Source organism: Hyperolius riggenbachi, chromosome 9, assembly GCF_040937935.1.
Source record: "Hyperolius riggenbachi isolate aHypRig1 chromosome 9, aHypRig1.pri, whole genome shotgun sequence".
Taxonomy (NCBI): domain Eukaryota; kingdom Metazoa; phylum Chordata; class Amphibia; order Anura; family Hyperoliidae; genus Hyperolius; species Hyperolius riggenbachi.
The window spans coordinates 2,493,071-2,514,759 of NC_090654.1; the positions used below are offsets into that span (position 1 = coordinate 2,493,071).

Here is a 21,689-nt window from a genome sequence, read left to right on the forward strand (position 1 = left end):
ATAAAGGCTTGGCTGGGAGGTGGTTAATCTCTGCTTCTTAGCTGTAAATCTAGTTAAGCTAAAGATGCCTTACATCTGAAATCCGCTGTACTTCACCGGGAACTATTCCACTTCCAGGCTTTCCGCTCTTGTGATGGCTGCTGTATCGTTAGTTCACCCTAAAGCTGCTACAGGCTCTAGGCCTTTTGTGTTTGATACAGCAAAGCAGCACCAATACATATCAAAGCCTCCTCCATGTTTCACAGTTGGTAAGGTGTTCACTGCAAGCTTCCTATAGAGCTGATGTTACTTGGCAAACAGCTGCAGTTTTTGTCTAATCTGTACAAAAGACATTCTCCCTGAAACCTCGTGGCTTTTCGATAGGCATTTTAGCAAATTCCAGTGGACATTTGTTTCTTTCAGCCGTGGTATCCTGTGTCGTCTTCCACTCACCCCGGTATCCCGTAAGGTGGCGATGTTGTGTTTAGACACTGGTGGACCTTGGTGTTCAGCTTGCCTCTCGGTGGCAGCTGGCCTTGGCTTTTTGTTTCTGATTCTGCCTATCCTCCTGTCCGGTCTTGGTTTGGTTTTTCTTCTTGTGACTGTGACCAGGGAGGTTGGCTTCCGTCCTATGGACCTTTATTGCATCTGTAATCCCGGAAACCACAAGCTGCTGATAGGTTGTCTCTTACAGCTTGTTCACACTATGGGCTCCATTCACAAAGCCGTGATAAATAGCTGAGTGCGCAGGTTATCGTGCGTACAGGCTTGCGTGCGTAATAGTAAAGGTTTGTGCGCATTAACTTTCCCGTTAGCACTAACATATGGGTTCGCGCGTGAACGGGGAAAGTTAATGCGCACAAACCTTTACTATTATGCGCGCATAAACCTGTACGCACGCTAACCTGCGCACTCAGCTTATCATGGCCGTCATCGCATTTATCATGGCATTGTGAATCGAGCCCTATGAGCGCTTTGTGCTTTAAGCGCTAGCGTTTTTAAAATCGCTGCAAAAGCGCTTGTGTAACGAAACCCGATGTGAGCGCTGTCACATGAGTGATGAGCTTTCCTTCCAGTCCCAAACGCAAGTCCTGCACCATTTACAGAACGTTTGCGCTGCCATGTAAGGTATAGGAATATCAGGAATCGCTTGGAAAAGTGATTCTCTGAGCGCTTTTCAAGAAAAATGACTGTAAAAGACATTCGGTTCCAGGTCAGAGTGCACTTCTTAGTCTGCACACAGAAAATCGCACAACCAAAGCGCTTAGAAAATCACTTGCAGACAATGTAAAACGCACAAATGCCGGTAATTGCTTAATAAAATTGCTCACAAAAACTCTCAGCGTTGGGATTTGTAGTGTGAAGAAGCCCTAATAGTGTTTGCTTGTCTGTGTACATTAGCAAGAACAAGTATGTGAACCCCTTGGCATTATATGGATTCCAGCACATACTGGGCATAGAGTGTGATCTGATCTTCATCTAAGTCACAACAATCAAAGTCTGCTAAAACTAATAGCTTTGGTCAAGAAAGGGGGGGGGGGGGAGATCGGTGGGCATCAGCACAGCCCCCCTTACATCCAGCTTCTCTTCCCCCCCCCCCCCCCCCCATTTCTCCTCCTCCTTTAGTCTCTGGTGTCCTTTAGGCTGTCTATAAAAGCAGATGGGGGAAATTAGATTGTTAGCCTTGGGGGCAGGAACCCTCCCAGTCTCTTCATCCTAATTTTTTGCCAGTCAGTGCTAATAATAATTATTATTATTATTATTATTATTATTATTATTATTATTATTATTATTATTATTATTATTATTATTATTATTATTATTATTATTATTTTAGACTATGGTAGGATTAGAGTGTGAGCTCCTCTGAGGACAGTCAGTGACATGACTATGTACTCTGTAATGTGCTGCAGAAGAGGTCAGTGCTATATAAATACATAATAATATGGTAGGACATTAGACTATGACTATGGCAGGATTAGAGTGTGAGCTCCTCTGAGGACAGTCAGTGACATGACTATGTACTCTGTAAAGTGCTGCAGAAGATGTCAGTGCTATATAAATACATAATAATAATATGGTAGGACATGAGACTATGACTATGGTAAGGGTTAGAGTGTGAGCTCCTCTGAGGACAGTAAGCGACATGACTAGGTACTCTGTAATGTGCTGCAGAAGATGTCAGTGCTATATAAATACATAATAATAATAATATGGTAGGACATTAGGCTATGACTATGGCAGGATTAGAGTGTGAGCTCCTCTGAGGACAGTCAGTGACATGACTATGTACTCTGTAATGTGCTGCAGGAGATGTCAGTGCTATATAAATACATAATAATAATGTGGTAGGACATTACACTATGACTATGGTAGGATTAGAGTGTGAGCTCCTCTGAGGACAGTAAGTGACATGACTAGGTACTCTGTAATGTGCTGCAGAAGATGTCAGTGCTATATAAATACATAATAATAATAATATGGTAGGACATTACACTATGACTATGGTAGGATTAGAGTGTGAGCTCCTCTGAGGACAGTCAGTGACATGACTATGTACTCTGTAATGTGCTGCAGGAGATGTCAGTGTTATATAAATACATAATAATAATATGGTAGGGCATTAGAGTATGACTATGGTAGGATTAGACTGTGAGCTCCTCTGAGGACAGCCAGTGACATGACTATGTACTCTGTAATGTGCTGTAGAAGATGTCAGTGCTATATAAATACATAATAATAATAATATGATAGGACATTATACATCTGTCATCAGCATTCGACACTGTCGACCACACTCTACTCCTACAGATGCTTTCATCTATAGGAATAAAGGACCTCGCTCTCTCCTGGATATCTTCCTACCTCTCTGGAAGGTCTTTCACTGTTTCTTATTCAGATCAGGCCTCCTCTTCACATCCTCTGTCTGTAGGGGTACCTCAAGGCTCTGTCCTCGGTCCCCTCCTCTTCTCCATCTACATGCACGGTCTTGGTAACTTAATCAGCTCATTCGGTTTCCAATACCACCTATATGCAGACGATACACAACTGTACCTCTCGGCCCCAGACCTTAACTCCCTCCTCACACGGGTTCCTGACTGCCTGTCCGCTATCTCCTCTTTCATGTCCTCTCGCTTCTTAAAACTTAATATGAATAAAACTGAACTAATAGTCTTTCCACCATCCCTGTCCACCCCTTAGCCTGATATTACAATAAATGTTAACAACACGTCTATAACATCAGTTCCCAAAGCACGGTGCTTGGGGGTAATATTTGATTCTTCTCTCTCTTTTACTCCTCACATTAACTCCCTAACCAGCTCCTGCCATTTCCAACTGAAAAACATAGCACGTATCCGACCTTTTCTCTCCCATGACACAACTAAAATGTTAGTACATGCTCTTATTATATCTCGATTGGACTATTGCAATATATTGCTTGGTGGACTTCCAACTAACCGACTAACACCGCTCAATTCTGTACTGAACTCTGCTGCTCGACTCATTCATCTCTCCTCTCGCTCTTCCTCTGCTGACCCTCTCTGTCAAGCTCTTCACTGGCTACCAATTAATGAGAGGATTCAGTTCAAACTCTTAACCATAACCTACAAAGCTATCCACAATCTCTCTCCCCTGTACATCTCCCCACTAGTCTCCAGATACCAACCCAACCGCAATCTCAGATCTGCACACGAGCTTCTTCTATCCTCTTCTACAATTACCTCCTCACATTCACGTGTACAAGACTTCTCACGTGCCTCACCCCTCCTCTGGAATGCCCTTCCACAACACATCCGCCACTCTCACACCTTTGAAATCTTTAAACGCTCCCTCAAAACCCACCTTTTCCGACAAGCATATTCTCTAGCTTAGGCCATGCACCCACTAAATAACCTAATCACGCACTGCCTGTACATATACTGTATACTTCCCCCACCTCTTGTTTCCACCCCATTCCTTTAGATTGTAAGCTGGCAAGGGCAGGGCTCTCACCCTTTTGTGTCCTGGAATGTTATTATTGTAATTGCTTGCACACTGTTAGACATTTATACATTTTAGTCATCATGTTACATCTGTCAGTGTAATCAGCAGTGCTGTATCTTGTATCAGTGTTCATATTTGATGTATATCATTGTCTGTATCATGTATCCCTTGTTTGTTTTCTTACATTGTACAGCGCCACGGAATATGTTGGCGCTTTATAAATAAATAATAATAATACACTATGACTATGGTAGGATTAGAGTGTGAGCTTCTCTGAGGACAGTCAGTGACATGACTATGTACTCTGTAATGTGCTGCAGAAGATGTCAGTGCTAGTTCTATACATAATAATAATATGGTAGGACATTAGACTAGGACTATGGTAGGATTAGATTGTGAGCTCCTCTGAGGACAGTCAGTGACATGACTATGTACTCTGTAATGTGCTGCAGAAGATGTCAGTGCTATATAAATACGTAATAATAATAATATGGTAGGACATTAGACTATGACTATGGTAGGATTAGAGTGTGAGCTCCTCTGAGGACAGTCAGTGACATGACTCTGTACTCTGTAATGTGCTGCAGGAGATGTCAGTGCTATATAAATACATAATAATATGGTAGGACATTAGGCTATGACTATGGTAGGATTAGATTGTGAGCTCCTCTGAGGACAGTCAGTGACATGACTATGTACTCTGTAAAGTGCTGCAGAAGATGTCAGTGCTATATAAATACATAGTAATAATATGGTAGGACATTACACTATGACTATGGTAGGATTAGAGTGTGAGCTCCTCTGAGGACAGTCGGTGACATGACTATGTACTCTGTAAAGTGCTGCAGAAGATGTCAGTGATATATAAATACATAATAATAATATGGTAGGACATTAGACTGACTATGGTAGGATTAGAGTGTGAGCTCCTCTGAGGACAGTCAGTGACATGACTATGTACTCTGTAATGTGCTGCAGAAGATGTCAGTGATATATAAATACATAATAATAATATGGTAGGTCATTAGACTATGTCCTCAGAGGAGCTCACACTCTAATCCTACCATAGTCATAGTCTAATAACCTACCATATTATTATTATGTATTTATATATCACTGACCTCTTCTGCAGCACATTACAGAGTACATAGTCATGTCACCGACTGTCCTCAGAGGAGCTCACACTCTAATCCTACCTTAGTCAGTCTAATGTCCTACCATATTATTATTATGTATTTATATATCACTGACATCTTCTGCAGCACATTACAGAGTACATAGTCATGTCACTGACTGTCCTCAGAGGAGCTCACACTCTAATCCTACCATAGTCAGTCAGTGACATGACTATGTACTCTGTAATGTGCTGCAGAAGATGTCAGTGATATATAAATACATAATAATAATATGGTAGGACATTACACTATGACTATGGTGGGATTAGAGTGTGAGCTCCTCTGAGGACAGTCAGTGACATGACTATGTACTCTGTAAAGTGCTGCTATATAAATACATAGTAACAATAGCGGTGCCTTCCGGTGGTCTCATTCCATTCCTTTATTCTCTCCTGCAGATAAAGCGTTCCTCTATCAGGAAAGGAATGGTAATGGTCTCTCCTCGGCTGAACCCTCAAGCATCCTGGGAGTTTGAAGCGGAGATCTTGGTTCTTCATCACCCGACCACAATCAGCCCGCGATACCAGGCAATGGGTACTGGAGCCTTTCTGTATGTCTGGGTGTTGGGACGCCGCAGGGTAAAGCGGCTGTTATGGATTAGTTAACCAAATGCACAGTAGGGCGGATACATTATTATATGGGGATTATGTAGAGGAGCGACTACCGATATGTGAAGGATTACAGAGTTTATTAGCAGGTTAGTTTGAGCTGATGTTGTGTAGACTTTATAAGGCCCGCCCTTCCTGTAGAGGATAGTGTTTAGGAGATGTGCTGATGGTGGGTGGAGCCTATTAGCACTGCTTTTCCTGTAGAGGATAGTGTTTAGGGGGATGTGCTGATGGTGGGTGGAGCCTATTAGCACTGCCCTTCCTGTAGAGCAGCCATTCTCAACCGGGGCCGCGAGAACCCTCCAGGGGTTCCGTGTCAATTTGACACTTCTGCGGGACGTTATAGTCCCGCTTCTCCATAGGTTTGCAGCAGCAGAGCAGGAGGATTCCTTCATGCTGCTGCGAGTGATGCGGCGGATGGATCTATAAAGCAGCAGCATCACCCGAAGCCAGCTCTATAGTTCCGGCACGCGCGGGAGTTGTAACAGGATCCCAGCTTCAAGGAAGGAGGAAAGGACTTCAGGTGGTAAGTATGGGTTTTTTTCCCCTGCACTCCCTGACACCAATGACAGCAGCCAGAGAAAGGGGGCAGAAAGCAGCACACAAACGGGCAAAGCAGACACAGAAACGGGGGACAAAGCAGCCATAGAAAGGGGAGACAGCAGCGAACACACGCATAAAGCAGCCACAGAAAGGGGGACAGCAGCACACAAATAGACAAAGTAGCCACAGAAACGGGGGGACAAAGCATCCACAGAAACGGGGGGCAAAGCAGCCAGAGAAAGGGGGCAGAAAGCAGCACACAAACGGGCAAAGCAGCCATAGAAAGGGGAGACAGCAGTGAACAAACGCATAAAGCAGCCACAGAAAGGGGGGGCAGCAGCATAGAAAGGGGGGCAGCAGCATAGAAAGGGGGGGCAGCAGCACACAGACAAAGCAGCCACAGAAAGGGGGGACAAAGCAGCCACAGAAAGGGGGGACAAAGCAGCCACAGAAAGGGGGGACAAAGCAGCCACAGAAAGGGGGGGACAAAGCAGCCACAGAAAGGGGGGGACAAAGCAGCCACAGAAAGGGGGGGACAAAGCAGCCACAGAAAGGGGGGGACAAAGCAGCCACAGAAAGGGGGGGACAAAGCAGCCACAGAAAGGGGGGACAAAGCAGCCACAGAAAGGGGGGACAAAGCAGCCACAGAAAGGGGGGACAAAGCAGCCACAGAAAGGGGGGACAAAGCAGCCACAGAAAGGGGGGACAAAGCAGCCACAGAAAGGGGGGACAAAGCAGCCACAGAAAGGGGGGACAGCACACAAACAAAGCAACCACAGAAAGAGGGGACAACGCAGCACACAAACCGACAAAGCAGCCACAGAGAGGGGGGACAAAGCAGCCACAGAAAGGGGGGACAAAGCAGCCACAGAAAGGGGGGACAAAGCAGCCACAGAAAGGGGGGACAAAGCAGCCACAGAGAGGGGGGGCAAAGCAGCCACAGAGAGGGGGGGCAAAGCAGCCACAGAGAGGGGGGGCAAAGCAGCCACAGAGAGGGGGGGCAAAGCAGCCACAGAGAGGGGGGACAAAGCAGCCACAGAGAGGGGGGACAAAGCAGCCACAGAAAGAGGGGACAACGCAGCACACAAACAGACAAAGCAGCCACAGAAAGGGGGGACAAAGCAGCCACAGAAAGGGGGGACAAAGCAGCCACAGAAAGGGGGGACAAAGCAGCCACAGAGAGGGGGGGCAAAGCAGCCACAGAGAGGGGGGGCAAAGCAGCCACAGAGAGGGGGGGCAAAGCAGCCACAGAGAGGGGGGGCAAAGCAGCCACAGAGAGGGGGGGCAAAGCAGCCACAGAGAGGGGGGGCAAAGCAGCCACAGAGAGGGGGGGCAAAGCAGCCACAGAGAGGGGGGACAAAGCAGCCACAGAGAGGGGGGACAAAGCAGCCACAGAGAGGGGGGACAAAGCAGCCACAGAGAGGGGGGACAAAGCAGCCACACTTGTTAATAAGGGCACATGGGAGCCATAATTTCTAACAAGTGGGACAAAAGGGGCCATACCTGTTAAGGGGGACATAGCGGGAAACGCTAAATAAAGAGGGCACAGGTGCCATACTATAGAGGGGAAATGGGTTAAATTTTAATATAAGGTAACATTTTTATGTGTGTGTGTGTGTGCGCGCGCGCCAGGGGTTCACCGAGATTTGAAAATTTTCCGAGGGGTTACTCGGGTCAAAAAAGGTTGAGAGAGGCTGCTGTAGAGGATAGTTTAGATGTGATGGTGGGTGGAGCCTATTAGCACTGCTTTTCCTGTAGAGGATAGTGTTTAGGGGATGTGCTGATGGTGGGTGGAGCCTATTAGCACTGCCCTTCCTGTAGAGGATAGTGTTTAGGGGATGTGCTGATGGAGGGTGGAGCCTATTAGGACCGCCCTTCCTGTAGAGGATAGTGTTTAGGGGGATGTGCGGTTATTTGGAAAGCATGCGGAGTAGTCTGATGAGAAAATACCGTAGTATTAGATTTTTGGACCACACGGGTGGCGGGGGGGGATGGGGGCGGGGGGAATATGTTTTGTTAGGGTAAGACCAGAAGCGCAGTAAAATAAGTGTGTTGCACAAATTTTGCATTTGTCCTTGAAGGACCTTCCGCTGTAGAGTTTTTCCTGCTTTCTGCTCCTTTAAGTTGGAAAAGCAGTGAAGGCGGATACCATGCGTGGAATAAATGGCCGTACTCCCTGCCGCAGAAAAATGTAAACGTAATTTATGTTTAGGGTTTAAAGTCAGAATTCACCCTCCACTCCATTGCTGCTGTACTGTGAGCTGGAGGACTTGTCATTCTCACATAGATGACCTTACTATGGAACAGGAACAGGGGGTGTAACTATATGGGCCATATACAGGGGTTGGACAAAATCATGGAAACCCCTAACATTTTGGCATCATAATCTTTGAACATGTTTTAAGCAATCAAAACTTGACATATGTTAAATGTTGTTTATTATTTTTTTTTATATTTGTTTTTTTTATAGATATTTAAACCAAAGTTGGTTATAATTTATAAAAATTGCAGATCTCTGACTTTCAAAGAGGCTAAATTGTTGGTGCTTGTATGGCAGGTGCTACTGTAACAGAAACTGCCCGAATGCTTGGCATTTCAAGAGGTACCGTTACTCAAAAGTAATGACTGCCTTTGAAAGAGAAGGAAAAACGTCCGCAGCAAAGCACAGTTGTGGACGAAAGTCGAAGTTGTCTGAGAGAGACCGTTGGACTCTAAATCCAATTGTTAGAAAAGCTTGCAAGACCACGGCTCCTAAAATCACTGCAGAGCCGAATGAACACCTACAGAACCCAGTTTCCACAAAAACTGTTCGCCGGGAGCTGCACAAATCTGGATTCCACGGAAGAACTGCAATTAGAAAACCTCTGCTCTCAAAGACAAATGTTTCAAAGCATTTAGAGTGGTGTAGAAACCACCAGAACTGGTCCCTCGGCAGTGGAAAAACGTGATTTTCTTTGACGAATCATTGTTTACCTTATTTCCGACCTCCGGCCGAGTGTACGTTTGCAGACAGCCGAAAGAAGCATTTCATCCAGACTGCCTTCTCCCAACCATAAAACATGGCGGGGGTTGTGTGATGATCTGGGGTGCTATTTCTTGGAAATCCGCTAGGCCAATGATTTTCCTTCATGGAAGAATTAACAGCCGAGACTATTTAGGAATTTTGGGCGACCAAGTTCATCCTATGGTTCAAGAACTGTTTCCGGAGGGGAATGCCATCTTTCAAGAGGATAATGCCCCAATCCATACAGCTAGAATTGTTAGATTGGCACGAGGAACATTCTAATGAAGTTGAGCATCTCATCTGGCCACCACAATCCCCAGACGCCATCGTCTCTAAAAGATCTGGAGGGGGTTTTACCTGAAGAATGGGCTAAAATTCCTTTGGCAACAATTCACAATTTGTATGAATCAATACCTCAGAGAATTGAGGATGTATTTGCCACAAAAGGTGGACCTACACCATATTAAAATATATTGTATTGATTTTCAAGGTGTTTCCATTATTTTGTCCAACCCCTGTACATTAGAGTAAGATTTATTATGCCAAGTCCCGATGTTGCTCTAGAAAACCTGCAGGGTTTCTCGCAAGACCGGTATAGGGTTTCCTGACCAATTTCTGAGAATCAAGAGGTACATTTAATAAAAAATTGGTTGGTCTTGTGTTGCAGTAGATTTTATGTTTATGATTGCTGTACATAATCCAGTATGGTTTGTAGAGTGCTGATCCTCTGTGTTGGAAGTAGATCATTTGTATGATTACCGTAGTGTTTGTTGTTTGTGTTGTGCTGATCCTCTGTGTTGAAGTAGTAAAGAAAGTAAAGTGGGCACACTGTCCTGGCAACGTCACCTTAAGAACATAGCATAGCAGTGTGGCATAATGCAGATATCCAAACACTGACAACACATTCAGTGTTTGGATATTTGCATTATGCCACATTGCCTTGAGAAAGGGGGACCCTGCGTGGCCCCCGAAATGTCGGTTTGACCATGTGGATTAGTGCACAATAAAATGTGCGTTGCATTTTGAATGAAGACTGGTGTGGTGATGTATCCTGCTATGCTGTATTGAAGTAGATGATGTTGTTTTTATGATTGCTATATGTAATACAGTATTGTTTGTGTTGTGCTGATCCTCTGTGTTGTCCCTTTCAGTGCATTGCGGCAGCATCCGGCAGACGGCCACTATTCTGAGCATGAGTCGCGACTGTCTGCGGACAGGGGATAAAGCCACCGTTCACTTCCGATTCATCAAGACGCCGGAGTACTTACACATAGACCAGCGGCTGGTGTTCAGAGAGGGGCGCACCAAAGCTGTGGGCACAATTACAAAGGTACCTGACTGAAGAATAACCAGATTCATGAGAGCCTTAATAGGGGGAAGGCTCTGGACAGCCCTGAGCTCCCCCCCCATTGTCATCACCCATCCAGTGCTGGGACCCCCTGCACATCTAAGGCTGCAGCTGCGGTACCCTCCAAGTGAGCACTGGCTGTGGGCAGAGCGGGAGTCATGGGCATAGCTGCGCAGGCCGTGCCGGAGTCATGGGCGTGGGCAGTGCTGTGAGCCCTGGGCGTGGGCAGTGCTGTGAGCCCTGGGCGTGGGCAGTGCTGTGAGCCCTGGGCGTGGGCAGTGCTGTGAGCCCTGGGCGTGGGCAGTGCTGTGAGCCCTGGGCGTGGGCAGTGCCGGGAGCCCTGGGCGTGGGCAGTGCCGGGAGCCCTGGGCGTGGGCAGTGCTGGGAGCCCTGGGCGTGGGCAGTGCTGGGAGCCCTGGGCGTGGGCAGTGCTGGGAGCCCTGGGCGTGGGCAGTGCTGTGAGCCCTGGGCGTGGGCAGTGCTGTGAGCCCTGGGCGTGGGCAGTGCTGTGAGCCCTGGGCGTGGGCAGTGCTGGGAGCCCTGGGCGTGGGCAGTGCTGGGAGCCCTGGGCGTGGGCAGTGCTGGGAGCCCTGGGCGTGGGCAGTGCTGGGCGTGGGCAGTGCTGGGAGCTCTGGGCAGTGCTGGGAGCTCTGGGCGTGGCTTCGCAGGCTGCTGGTGTATAGCGAGCCTATAACTTATATATATATTCACCAGCGGCTCTGGGTGTGAGCCTGGCTTCAGTGGCATAAAATATGGTTGCATATTCGGCAATGATGCATTGTGGGTAGCCACAGTCGCTCAGGAGTGTTCTGTCTCCAGCTGTGAGATAAATGCCGGGTGTAACGTTGGTTTCCTCTTCTCCAGCTGCTGCAGAGCACAAATAACCTGCCCATGAATTCCAAGCCGCAGCAAGTGAAGATGCAGTCCACCAAGAAGAGTGCGCTGGGGAAGAAGGATGAGGCGGGATCAGGGACGGCGCCGGCAGAGGAGACCCCCGCTGTAGCCACGGCCGGAGCAGCCGCTGGAGCGACAGCCTTACAAGCACAGGTAGGCGAGACCCCCGCAGACAGCAGCCCCCTCTGACCTCGGCCTGGGGGCCACACACACACAGCCTTACAAGCACAGGTAGGCGAGACCCCCGCAGACAGCAGCCCCCTCTGACCTCGGCCTGGGGGCCACACACACACAGCCTTACAAGCACAGGTAGGCGAGACCCCCGCAGACAGCAGCCCCCTCTGACCTCGGCCTGGGGGCCACACACACACAGCCTTACAAGCACAGGTAGGCGAGACCCCCGCAGACAGCAGCCCCCTCTGACCTCGGCCTGGGGGCCACACACACACACAGCCTTACAAGCACAGGTAGGCGAGACCCCCGCAGACAGCAGCCCCCTCTGACCTCGGCCTGGGGGCCACACACACACACACACAGCCTTACAAGCACAGGTAGGCGAGACCCCCGCAGACAGCAGCCCCCTCTGACCTCGGCCTGGGGGCCACACACACACACAGCCTTACAAGCACAGGTAGGCGAGACCCCCGCAGACAGCAGCCCCCTCTGACCTCGGCCTGGGGGCCACACACACACACACACACACACACACACACACAGCCTTACAAGCACAGGTAGGCGAGACCCCCGCAGACAGCAGCCCCCTCTGACCTCGGCCTGGGGGCCACACACACACACACACAGCCTTACAAGCACAGGTAGGTGGGACCCCTGTAGACAGCAGCCCCCTCTGACCTCGGCCTGGGGGCCACACACACACAGCCTTACAAGCACAGGTAGGCGAGACCCCCGCAGACAGCAGCCCCCTCTGACCTCGGCCTGGGGGCCACACACACACACAGCCTTACAAGCACAGGTAGGCGAGACTCCCGCAGACAGCAGCCCCCTCTGACCTCGGCCTGGGGGCCACACACACACAGCCTTACAAGCACAGGTAGGTGGGACCCCTGTAGACAGCAGCCCCCTCTGACCTCGGCCTGGGGGCCACACACACACACACAGCCTTACAAGCACAGGTAGGCGAGACCCCCGCAGACAGCAGCCCCCTCTGACCTCGGCCTGGGGGCCACACACACACAGCCTTACAAGCACAGGTAGGCGAGACCCCCGCAGACAGCAGCCCCCTCTGACCTCGGCCTGGGGGCCACACACACACAGCCTTACAAGCACAGGTAGGTGGGACCCCTGTAGACAGCAGCCCCCTCTGACCTCGGCCTGGGGGCCACACACACACAGCCTTACAAGCACAGGTAGGCGAGACCCCCGCAGACAGCAGCCCCCTCTGACCTCGGCCTGGGGGCCACACACACACACAGCCTTACAAGCACAGGTAGGCGAGACCCCCGCAGACAGCAGCCCCCTCTGACCTCGGCCTGGGGGCCACACACACACACAGCCTTACAAGCACAGGTAGGCGAGACCCCCGCAGACAGCAGCCCCCTCTGACCTCGGCCTGGGGGCCACACACACACACAGCCTTACAAGCACAGGTAGGCGAGACCCCCGCAGACAGCAGCCCCCTCTGACCTCGGCCTTGGGGCCACACACACACACAGCCTTACAAGCACAGGTAGGCGAGACCCCCGCAGACAGCAGCCCCCTCTGACCTCGGCCTGGGGGCCACACACACACAGCCTTACAAGCACAGGTAGGTGGGACCCCTGTAGACAGCAGCCCCCTCTGACCTCGGCCTGGGGGCCACACACACACACAGCCTTACAAGCACAGGTAGGTGGGACCCCTGTAGACAGCAGCCCCCTCTGACCTCGGCCTGGGGGCCACACACACACACAGCCTTACAAACACAGGTAGGCGAGACTCCCGCAGACAGCAGCCCCCTCTGACCTCGGCCTGGGGGCCACACACACACACACACAGCCTTACAAGCACAGGTAGGTGGGACCCCTGTAGACAGCAGCCCCCTCTGACCTCGGCCTGGGGGCCACACACACACACAGCCTTACAAGCACAGGTAGGTGGGACCCCTGTAGACAGCAGCCCCCTCTGACCTCGGCCTGGGGGCCACACACACAGCCTTACAAGCACAGGTAGGCGAGACCCCCGCAGACAGCAGCCCCCTCTGACCTCGGCCTGGGGGCCACACACACACACAGCCTTACAAGCACAGGTAGGTGGGACCCCTGTAGACAGCAGCCCCCTCTGACCTCGGCCTGGGGGCCACACACACACACAGCCTTACAAGCACAGGTAGGCGAGACTCCCGCAGACAGCAGCCCCCTCTGACCTCGGCCTGGGGGCCACACACACACACAGCCTTACAAGCACAGGTAGGCGAGACCCCCGCAGACAGCAGCCCCCTCTGACCTCGGCCTGGGGGCCACACACACACACAGCCTTACAAGCACAGGTAGGTGGTACCCCTGTAGACAGCAGCCCCCTCTGACCTCGGCCTGGGGGCCACACACACACAGCCTTACAAGCACAGGTAGGCGAGACCCCCGCAGACAGCAGCCCCCTCTGACCTCGGCCTGGGGGCCACACACACACAGCCTTACAAGCACAGGTAGGCGAGACCCCCGCAGACAGCAGCCCCCTCTGACCTCGGCCTGGGGGCCACACACACACACAGCCTTACAAGCACAGGTAGGCGAGACCCCCGCAGACAGCAGCCCCCTCTGACCTCGGCCTGGGGGCCACACACACACAGCCTTACAAGCACAGGTAGGCGAGACCCCCGCAGACAGCAGCCCCCTCTGACCTCGGCCTGGGGGCCACACACACACACAGCCTTACAAGCACAGGTAGGCGAGACCCCTGTAGACAGCAGCCCCCTCTGACCTCGGCCTGGGGGCCACACACACACAGCCTTACAAGCACAGGTAGGCGAGACCCCCGCAGACAGCAGCCCCCTCTGACCTCGGCCTGGGGGCCACACACACACAGCCTTACAAGCACAGGTAGGCGAGACCCCCGCAGACAGCAGCCCCCTCTGACCTCGGCCTGGGGGCCACACACACACACACAGCCTTACAAGCACAGGTAGGCGAGACCCCCGCAGACAGCAGCCCCCTCTGACCTCGGCCTGGGGGCCACACACACACAGCCTTACAAGCACAGGTAGGCGAGACCCCCGCAGACAGCAGCCCCCTCTGACCTCGGCCTGGGGGCCACACACACACACAGCCTTACAAGCACAGGTAGGCGAGACCCCCGCAGACAGCAGCCCCCTCTGACCTCGGCCTGGGGGCCACACACACACAGCCTTACAAGCACAGGTAGGCGAGACCCCCGCAGACAGCAGCCCCCTCTGACCTCGGCCTGGGGGCCACACACACACAGCCTTACAAGCACAGGTAGGCGAGACCCCCGCAGACAGCAGCCCCCTCTGACCTCGGCCTGGGGGCCACACACACACAGCCTTACAAGCACAGGTAGGCGAGACCCCCGCAGACAGCAGCCCCCTCTGACCTCGGCCTGGGGGCCACACACACACACAGCCTTACAAGCACAGGTAGGCGAGACCCCCGCAGACAGCAGCCCCCTCTGACCTCGGCCTGGGGGCCACACACACACACACACAGCCTTACAAGCACAGGTAGGCGAGACCCCCGCAGACAGCAGCCCCCTCTGACCTCGGCCTGGGGGCCACACACACACACAGCCTTACAAGCACAGGTAGGTGGGACCCCTGTAGACAGCAGCCCCCTCTGACCTCGGCCTGGGGGCCACACACACACACAGCCTTACAAGCACAGGTAGGCGAGACCCCCGCAGACAGCAGCCCCCTCTGACCTCGGCCTGGGGGCCACACACACACACAGCCTTACAAGCACAGGTAGGCGAGACCCCCGCAGACAGCAGCCCCCTCTGACCTCGGCCTGGGGGCCACACACACACACAGCCTTACAAGCACAGGTAGGTGGGACCCCCGCAGACAGCAGCCCCCTCTGACCTCGGCCTGGGGGCCACACACACACAGCCTTACAAGCACAGGTAGGCGAGACCCCCGCAGACAGCAGCCCCCTCTGACCTCGGCCTGGGGGCCACACACACACAGCCTTACAAGCACAGGTAGGCGAGACCCCCGCAGACAGCAGCCCCCTCTGACCTCGGCCTGGGGGCCCCACACACACAGCCTTACAAGCACAGGTAGGCGAGACCCCCACAGACAGCAGCCCCCTCTGACCTCGGCCTGTGGGCCACACACACACACACACACAGCCTTACAAGCACAGGTAGGTGGGACCCCTGTAGACAGCAGCCCCCTCTGACCTCGGCCTGGGGGCCACACACACACACAGCCTTACAAGCACAGGTAGGCGAGACCCCCGCAGACAGCAGCCCCCTCTGACCTCGGCCTGGGGGCCACACACACACACAGCCTTACAAGCACAGGTAGGCGAGACCCCCGCAGACAGCAGCCCCCTCTGACCTCGGCCTGGGGGCCACACACACACAGCCTTACAAGCACAGGTAGGTGGGACCCCTGTAGACAGCAGCCCCCTCTGACCTCGGCCTGGGGGCCACACACACACAGCCTTACAAGCACAGGTAGGCGAGACCCCTGCAGACAGCAGCCCCCTCTGACCTCGGCCTGGGGGCCACACACACACACAGCCTTACAAGCACAGGTAGGTGGGACCCCTGTAGACAGCAGCCCCCTCTGACCTCGGCCTGGGGGCCACACACACACACAGCCTTACAAGCACAGGTAGGCGAGACCCCCGCAGACAGCAGCCCCCTCTGACCTCGGCCTGGGGGCCACACACACACAGCCTTACAAGCACAGGTAGGCGGGACACCTGTAGACAGCAGCCCCCTCTGACCTCGGCCTGGGGGAAACACACACACACACACAGCCTTACAAGCACAGGTAGGTGGGACCCCTGTAGACAGCAGCCCCCTCTGACCTCGGCCTGGGGGCCACACACACAGCCTTATAAGCACAGGTAGGTGGGACCCCTGTAGACAGCAGCCCCCTCTGACCTCGGCCTGGGGGCCACACACACACACACACACACACAGCCTTACAAGCACAGGTAGGTGGGACCCCTGTAGACAGCAGCCCCCTCTGACCTCGGCCTGGGGGCCACACACACACACAGCCTTACAAGCACTGGTAGGTGGGACCCCTGTAGACAGCAGCCCCCTCTGACCTCGGCCTGGGGGCCACACACACACACAGCCTTACAAGCACAGGTAGGTGGGACCCCTGTAGACAGCAGCCCCCTCTGACCTCGGCCTGGGGGCCACACACACACAGCCTTACAAGCACAGGTAGGCGAGACCCCCGCAGACAGCAGCCCCCTCTGACCTCGACCTGGGGGCCACACACACAGCCTTACAAGCACAGGTAGGCGAGACCCCTGCAGACAGCAGCCCCCTCGGCCTGGGACACACACACACACACACACACACACACACACACACACACACACACACACACACACACACACACACACACACACACACACACACACACAATTACACCAGATCGATCACTATTTCAGCAACATGTCAGATCGACTTCCAATCAACTGTGGCCCAAAATCTATTGGCATTATCAGTAGAACAGGAAGTCTAGATGGGCGGGAGGGATAGCTGATTCATGGAACACAGCGTTATGTGACACTGAACGGTGCAGCACTCTGGAACGAGCAAGGCCCTGTAGTAACATACAGTATAATGTAGTACATGAATTCAGAATACCCACTTTTATGTTAAATATTCTGGTTTCAGCATCCGAAACACTTCCTATAGCTGAATCTTGTTGGATATGGTATGTAGCCCCGCCCTCCTAGTGCCTTCTGGGAGACCAGGTGTTATTTCTACTGGCTTACAGAATTCTCAGAAACAAACATTCCACAGCGGTTAAAGATTTGCGGTGCCTCTTCCAAGTGTGTGCAGAGTTCCCCAATGTCCCCCAACAGCTGTGTTATTCCTCATTTACTAGCAGAGGCCAGCAGTGCACCATTGCTGGCCCCTCCCTCTCATGCTGTTACCATTGCTGGCTCCTCCCTCTCATGCTGTTACCAGTGCTGGCTCCTCCCTCTCATGCTGTTACCTGTGCTGGCTCCTCCCTCTCATGCTGTTACCATTGCTGGCCCCTCCCTCTCATGCTGTTACCATTGCTGGCCCCTCCCTCTCATGCTGTTACCAGTGCTGGCTCCTCCCTCTCATGCTGTTACCTGTGCTGGCCCCTCCCTCTCATGCTGTTACCATTGCTGGCCCCTCCCTCTCATGCTGTTACCATTGCTGGCCCCTCCCTCTCATGCTGTTACCAGTGCTTGATCCTCCCTCTCATGCTGTTACCAGTGCTTGATCCTCCCTCTCATGCTGTTACCATTGCTGGCCCCTCCCTCTCATGCTGTTACCAGTGCTGTCCCCTCCCTCTCATGCTGTTACCAGTGCTGGCTCCTCCCTCTCATGCTGTTACCAGTGCTGGCTCCTCCCTCTCATGCTGTTACCAGTGCTGGCTCCTCCCTCTCATGTTAATGCTCACATCTCCGCAGCGCACCATTGCTGGCCCCTCCCTCTCATGCTGTTACCATTGCTGGCCCCTCCCTCTCATGCTGTTACCAGTGCTGGCTCCTCCCTCTCATGCTTTTACCAGTGCTGGCTCCTCCCTCTCATGTTAATGCTCACATCTCCGCAGCGCACCATTGCTGGTTCCTCCCTCTCATGCTGTTACCATTGCTGGCCCCTCCCTCTCATGCTGTTACCAGTGCTGGCTTCTCCCTCTCATGCTGTTACCAGTGCTGGCTCCTCCCTCTCATGCTGTCAGCAGCGCACCATTGCTGGCTCCTCCCTCTCATGCTGTTACCAGTGCTGGCTCCTCCCTCTCATGCTGTTACCAGTGCTGGCTCCTCCCTCTCATGCTGTTACCAGTGCTGGCTCCTCCCTCTCATGCTGTTACCAGTGCTGGCTCCTCCCTCTCATGCTGTTACCAGTGCTTGATCCTTCCTCTCATGCTTTTACCACTGCTGGCTCCTCCCTCATGTTAATGCTCACATCTCCGCAGCGCACCATTGCTGGCCCCTCCCTCTCATGCTGTTACCAGTGCTGGCTCCTCCCTCTCATGCTGTCAGCAGCGCACCATTGCTGGCCCCTCCCTCTCATGCTGTTACCATTGCTGGCCCCTCCCTCTCATGCTGTTACCAGTGCTGGCTCCTCCCTCTCATGCTGTTACCATTGCTGGCCCTCTCATGCTGTCACCAGTGCTGGCTCCTCCCTCATGCTGTCACCAGTGCTGGCCCCTCCCTCATGCTGTCACCAGTGCTGGCCCCTCCCTCATGCTGTCACCAGTGCTGGCCCCTCCCTCATGCTGTCACCAGTGCTGGCCCCTCCCTCATGCTGTCACCAGTGCTGGCCCCTCCCTCATGCTGTCACCAGTGCTGGCCCCTCCCTCATGCTGTCACCAGTGCTGGCCCCTCCCTCATGCTGTCACCAGTGCTGGCCCCTCCCTCATGCTGTCACCAGTGCTGGCCCCTCCCTCATGCTGTCACCAGTGCTGGCCCCTCCCTCATGCTGTCACCAGTGCTGGCCCCTCCCTCTCGCTGTCACCAGTGCTGGCCCCTCCCTCTTATGTTAGTGCTCACATCTCCACAGCGCACCATTGCTGTCCCCTCCCTCTCATGCTGTTACCAGTGCTGGCTCCTCCCTCTCATGCTGTTACCAGTGCTGGCTCCTCCCTCATGCTGTTACCAGTGCTGGCTCCTCCCCCTCATGCTGTTACCAGTGCTGGCTCCTCCCTCTCATGCTGTTACCAGTGCTGGCTCCTCCCTCATGCTGTTACCAGTGCTGGCTCCTCCCTCTCATGCTGTCAGCAGCGCACCACTGCTGGCTCCTCCCTCATGTTAGTGCTCACATCTCCGCAGCACACTATTGCTGGCTCCTCCCTCTCATGCTGTTACCGGTGCTGGCTCCTCCCTCTCATGCTTTTACTGGTGCTGGCTCCTCCCGCTCATGCTCTTTGAGTTCACATCTCGGCTGAGGCAGGGCAGTGTTTCCCAGGCATTCGCTCTGACCAGAAAGATCGGGGAAATCACAGGAATGTTAGTGTGATGCTGATCTTTATATAGAAATAATATGACAAGTGATTTTCTTTTGTCTCTACAGCCAAAAACTGGAGGAAGCGGAAGACGCCGCGGCGGACAAAGACACAAAGTAAAGTCTCAAGGGGCTTGTGTGGCCCCAGCGGGGGGCTGTTAGACTGACTGTTCTGTTAATATATCCCTCCAACAGCCTGGCCACGCCTTCAGGAGAGGAGGAGGACACTCCCGGCCAGTGTCTCCCAATACATCATTCCCATCAGCCCCTGTGTGCTCGCCAATCTTCATGGTGGTCTTACTTCGCGCTGCACTGCTGGGAGCTCTCCAGAGGATGAAGACTGCTGCCAGCAGGATTCATTTCAGTGTGAACCCGAGATGCTTTTATCACTCGTCTCCCCCCTCTACACACAAGGGCAGAGGACGGCCGTTACCCCCTGTGCACCTCTCCAGCTCTCGTCCTATCATAAGCCAGCTGGAGAGGATGGCCGTTGCCCCCTGTGCACCTCTCGTCCTATCATAAGCCAGCTGGAGAGGACGGCCGTTACCCCCTCTGCACCTCTCCAGCTCTCGTCCTATCATAAGCCAGCTGGAGAGGACGGCCGTTACCCCCTGTGCACCTCTCTAGCTCTCGTCCTATCATAAGCCAGCTGGAGAGGACGGCCATTACCCCCTCTGCACCTCTGGGCCCTCATCTTATTATAAGCTGGTGAGCTGGAGGGGGGTGTTTACATTTGGCATTCAAAACATCTGAATACTCCCATCTGCCTCTGGTCAGCATTAAGCAAGCAGACAGGGTCCAGAGGAGTTCACTGGCTTGTGGGTCGTGTTGGGTTTCACTTGACTTCTGGTTTGGAAGAACACATTGGAGTCGTGTGAAATGCAATGTGACTCGCAAGCCAGTGAGCTTATCCGGACACTGTCCGCTTGTTTAGTTCTGAAGAGTGGCAGGCGGAAGTATTCGGGTGTTCTGAATCGGCCATGCCAACAGTAGACTCATTACCCCTTCTCCACCTCTCTTCCGATAATGTAATGGCCCCCGGCCTTGCTGTTTAAAAATGAAGAATTTTATTTTAAAGATTTTACTTACCTTGTTCAATGTTGGACTAAATTGGGACTGTCCATTACTCTGGTTTCCATTTCATGGACTGCTGATGTTAGATAGCAGAGCGACATTTTTACTATATTCTATTCAATGAAATCTGAGTTTACCTACAAGTGTTTTTATTGCACAAATCCTTCTTATGTGGCAGCTGATTTATTTCCAGTATAAAGATGGCAGTTTGGAGACCGCAGTGGAGTGCTAGCCCTCTTTCCTTCTGTAATGGTTGCATCTCCCCGGAGAGATCAGTGACGCTGCTGATGTCACCAGATGGCCCGCCTCCTCTCTGGGGAGCCGCTGATGTCACCAGATAGTCAGCCTCGTCTGTAGAGAGATCGCGGTGACTCTGCACCCACTGATGTCACCAGATGGCCTGCCTACTCTCTGGGGAGCCGCTGATGTCACCAGATGATCCGCCTCCTCTGTAGAGAGATCGCGGTGACTCTGCACCCACTGATGTCACCAGATAGTCCGCCTACTCTCTGGGGAGCCACTGATGTCACCAGATGATCCGCCTTCTCTGTAGAGAGATTGCGGTGACTCTGCACCCACTGATATCACCAGATGGCCCGCCTCCTTTCTGGGGAGCTGCTGTCGTTACCAGATAGTCCGCCTCCTCTCTGGGGAGCTGCTGATGTCACCAGATGGCCCGCCTCCTCTGGGGAGCTGCTGATGTCACCAGATGGCCCACCTTCTCTCTGGGGAGCTGCTGATGTCACCAGATGGCCCACCTTCTCTCTGGGGAGCTGCTGATGTCACCAGATGGCCTGCCTCCTCTCTGGGGAGCTGCTGATGTCACCAGATGGCCTGCCTCCTCTCTGGGGAGCTGCTGATGTCACCAGATGGCCTGCCTCCTCTCTGGGGAGCTGCTGATGTCACCAGATGGCCTGCCTCCTCTCTGGGGAGCTGCTGATGTCACCAGATGG

At 53.2% G+C, this 21,689-nt stretch overlaps 1 protein-coding gene across 1 annotated transcript in view; it reads left to right on the top strand.

Moving 5' to 3' along the window:
* GTPBP1 (GTP binding protein 1) overlaps nt 1–20,956 on the top strand; it is a 47,495-nt gene extending 26,539 nt beyond the window's left edge. Inside the window, exons 9-12 of the mRNA XM_068251783.1 lie at nt 5,537–5,672; nt 10,445–10,623; nt 11,506–11,688; nt 19,732–20,956. Coding sequence (XP_068107884.1) covers nt 5,537–5,672; nt 10,445–10,623; nt 11,506–11,688; nt 19,732–19,824 — 591 coding nt within the window. The 3' untranslated portion in view covers nt 19,825–20,956. The remainder of the gene's footprint in view (nt 1–5,536; nt 5,673–10,444; nt 10,624–11,505; nt 11,689–19,731) is intronic.
* Nucleotides 20,957–21,689: the final 733 nt, after the last annotated feature.